Below are 3117 nucleotides of genomic sequence, written 5' to 3'. Positions count from 1 at the left end.
GATTGTTGATGCTGATGATGAGGAGAGGAAAAGAAAAACAGGCGATAGACAGGATGGATGGTGTTTCTTTATTAGTCCATCCGTGAGAGACACCAGCAACGACCAAGGCCGCTGATGCCCAGGCCGATCCGGGCAGCATGCTCGGCGATGCTTGCCCGCTCACGCCCAGCAACGACAGTCCTAGTGCGACTGCCTCAGAATGGCGGTCCTGGCGCGGCTCAGCTCCGAAAGAACAATGGGATGAGACTCAAACGTCAGCATCACGAGGTGGTTGGCGCCGAAACTGGGCCTTTCCCCCTTGGAAGATGAGATGAGGCTCAGTAGCGCAGGGCACGAAAGAGCCTCTTGGTACGACCGTGCGACGAACCAATCGCGACCCAGGTAATCGACCGGGAAGCACACAGGGTATCGGAAATCATTCGTAGCGCAGCCGAAGAAACATTCATGCGCGGGGCGGGAGCAAACACTAGCAACCCGAGGGCGTTCGACGAACGGAGCGTGGTGTTTGAGAATCTCCAAGATGCCGGGAAGGCCTACCCTGGCCCATGCTGGGCATTGACATTGTTGGGGGTCGTGCGGTTCGCTGCATATGGGTCCGTTTCGGAGCCTTCAGTGAGCCGGGAGAACCTCTGAGATGGGGTTTACAAAGCCCCATCCAAGCCGGATCTATCCCAGAGCCACGCTGTTTTTAGGCTGAGCTGAGACGAAGCATGTCCTGAGCTCGGTGGTGGCTCATTAGCGAGCAAGGTGAACAAACCAGAGCTGGCGACTGCGTATCCCTCTGATGCCGAAATGCGGCCTCAGTACTTCACATCATCGACAGCCAGGTAGCAGAAAATAGGTATCGGCAATTGAGTTCAAGGGTAGAACGAGCAGTACATCTATATACCTATACATTACTTATGCCTGATATACCTATCTACCACAATCGTATACCCAATAAGTACCCATCAAGGTCCATAGTAGAGCTGTTCAAGCAGACGGTGGTCAGTATATGTACTGAGGCCGAATTTCGGCATCATACATCATTATGGGTTCTTTTGGGCGCCCCCGCTCGATAGCGCCGAAGCACAGTAGCGCAGCCATCGGGCACACACCGCCTGCCTCTACAGTCCAGGACCTGCAACCAAATGCTTGATGCAAAAAGAAAACCCCATGAAGCTGGAGTCACCGTGGAAAAACTTGACTACCAATTCGACATGATGAGCAACGAAGAACTCGAGAAGCTCGCCCATCCAGAATTCTGGGACGAGCGCTATTCGACGGCTGAGGCTGACACGCCGACGCACGAATGGTTCCGGACGTTCGACGAGCTTTTGCCTTTTCTCGAGCCCAACTTGTTCGGGTCGCGGGGACCTTTGACCAACCCTAAGATTCTTCACCTCGGATCAGGGGACAGTGTACGCTGGTCCTGACACGATGTCTTCTCGGGTATTAGCGGCTAAGATTGATCCAGACCATACCACGAGACCTGGCAGAGCGTGGATACAATGATCAACTCTGCGTCGACTTTTCCAATGTGGTCGTAGATCTCATGTCCAAAAGACATAGCGACATGAAGGGCATCGAATGGAGGCTCCTGGACGTGTGCAATATGGACAGCGTCCCTTCAGGGTCCATAGATGTCGCATTCGATAAAGGGACTCTCGACGCCATGATCCACGGTAGTCCGTGGAGCCCCCCTCAGGACGTCGTGGAGAAGACTGCCGCATACATACAGGAGGTCAGTGGTGACTGCCTGGCGAGTGCTATGATGAATTTTCCATCGCTGACGCTCAGTCTAGGTATCCCGTGTCCTCAAAAATGATGGCGTGTTCCTCTACGTCACATACCGTCCCCAGCACTTCATCATGCCTCGGCTCAATTGCCCAGGCGTCGACTGGGACATTGAAGTCGTCGTCCTGGGAGGGGATGCCAGCCTCCCTTATCATGGATTTGTTGTGAAGAAATTGACGTCAGCTATCAATGCAGAAGACCATTCAGAGGGTTAAGCTCAATACTAGCCGGCATCAATCAAGATACCTAAAATTTCATACGGCTCGAAGCACCTGCAAAGCCTACGACTTGGGGGCCGTCCCTGGCCCTCCTTGGAAGGAGAATTCGTGGATCGATTCGTACTTCATTATACCCCATCGCCTGGGTCACTCACGCCCATCATGTCACTCACGCCAATCATGCCTCCAGCTTTATATTTCCAGAGTGCGTCTGTTTGATTCTTCCTATTGGCCCAGCGCTCTCACTACGGAGAGTTCACCAGCATACACACGTGAAATCAATCGCAGGTGTGCAGTGCATTGACCAACATGCTTGTCTGCGTCTGACGTATCAATAACAGATCCGCGCGATGGACGACATGTCCGCCGCCAAACTCATGCCAACTGTGCTTTTCCGTTCGGCCTTGGTGCTGGTCTCCTTCAGCATTTTTATCGTGATCGAGACGCACAGCCGGGAGACCTCCTCCGCCATGCCATCCTCTTCAGTCAAACCAGCTTCGGCAGCTGATTTTGATTCACGACTGTCTCCGCCTGAGTCTGTACATACTCGGTCGGATCGGTCCCGATCACCTTTGCGCCAGTTCAAACGACTCTTCCACAGAAACAGCAAACCGACGGCGACTGCAGAGGTGAAAAGCGGAACCAATGGACAGAGAGCTGAGTACTTGAAGAACCTCCCCTTTTGCAGTTTTTTAGAGCCTTCCCCTTAACCAGATCTAGAACCCTGGCGGCATTCGCAAACACGTCCAAGACCGAAGACGATGTCACGGATCCCCAACACCTTCATACAACGGACGATGCCGGCTACGCAATAGACAATGGTGGAGATCGGCTTACTGCCGCCTACAAAGAAGCCCTCTACAGCTTCAACAAACAAGCAGTCGAAGCTATCCAACAGGCCGACGGGATGGGGGGATCTGATCAAGAGCCTAGACCTGAAGCGGGACGAGTTGCACAAGGATTCGTGGTTCCGTAGAGGCCTGGATCTGCTACATGAGCCTCTGAGGAAACTAGATCTTCTCCTTCCCCTGGGCAAAGCCTTTGCCAGCCTAGATCCCACAGCAGCCACAGCCTTTGGAATTGTCGCAACTGTCATCGGCGTAAGAATTTATCGCCCCATGAA

At 53.4% G+C, this 3117-nt stretch overlaps 1 protein-coding gene across 1 annotated transcript; it reads left to right on the top strand.

The window, feature by feature from the left end:
- Nucleotides 1-1102: 1102 nt before the first annotated feature.
- On the top strand, nt 1103-2036 carry VDBG_08560 (conserved hypothetical protein; the record flags this gene model as incomplete). Its single annotated transcript, XM_003001469.1, has 3 exons — nt 1103-1400; nt 1457-1723; nt 1785-2036. 3 exons carry the CDS (start codon nt 1131-1133, stop codon nt 1989-1991), a joined length of 744 nt encoding a protein of 247 aa, XP_003001515.1.
- Nucleotides 2037-3117: the final 1081 nt, after the last annotated feature.

This window comes from Verticillium alfalfae, genomic scaffold (assembly GCF_000150825.1).
Source record: "Verticillium alfalfae VaMs.102 supercont1.12 genomic scaffold, whole genome shotgun sequence".
In the NCBI taxonomy this organism is placed as follows: domain Eukaryota; kingdom Fungi; phylum Ascomycota; class Sordariomycetes; order Glomerellales; family Plectosphaerellaceae; genus Verticillium; species Verticillium alfalfae.
Note: the sequence above shows the minus strand (reverse complement) of the source record. Positions and strands in the feature narration are given on the sequence as shown.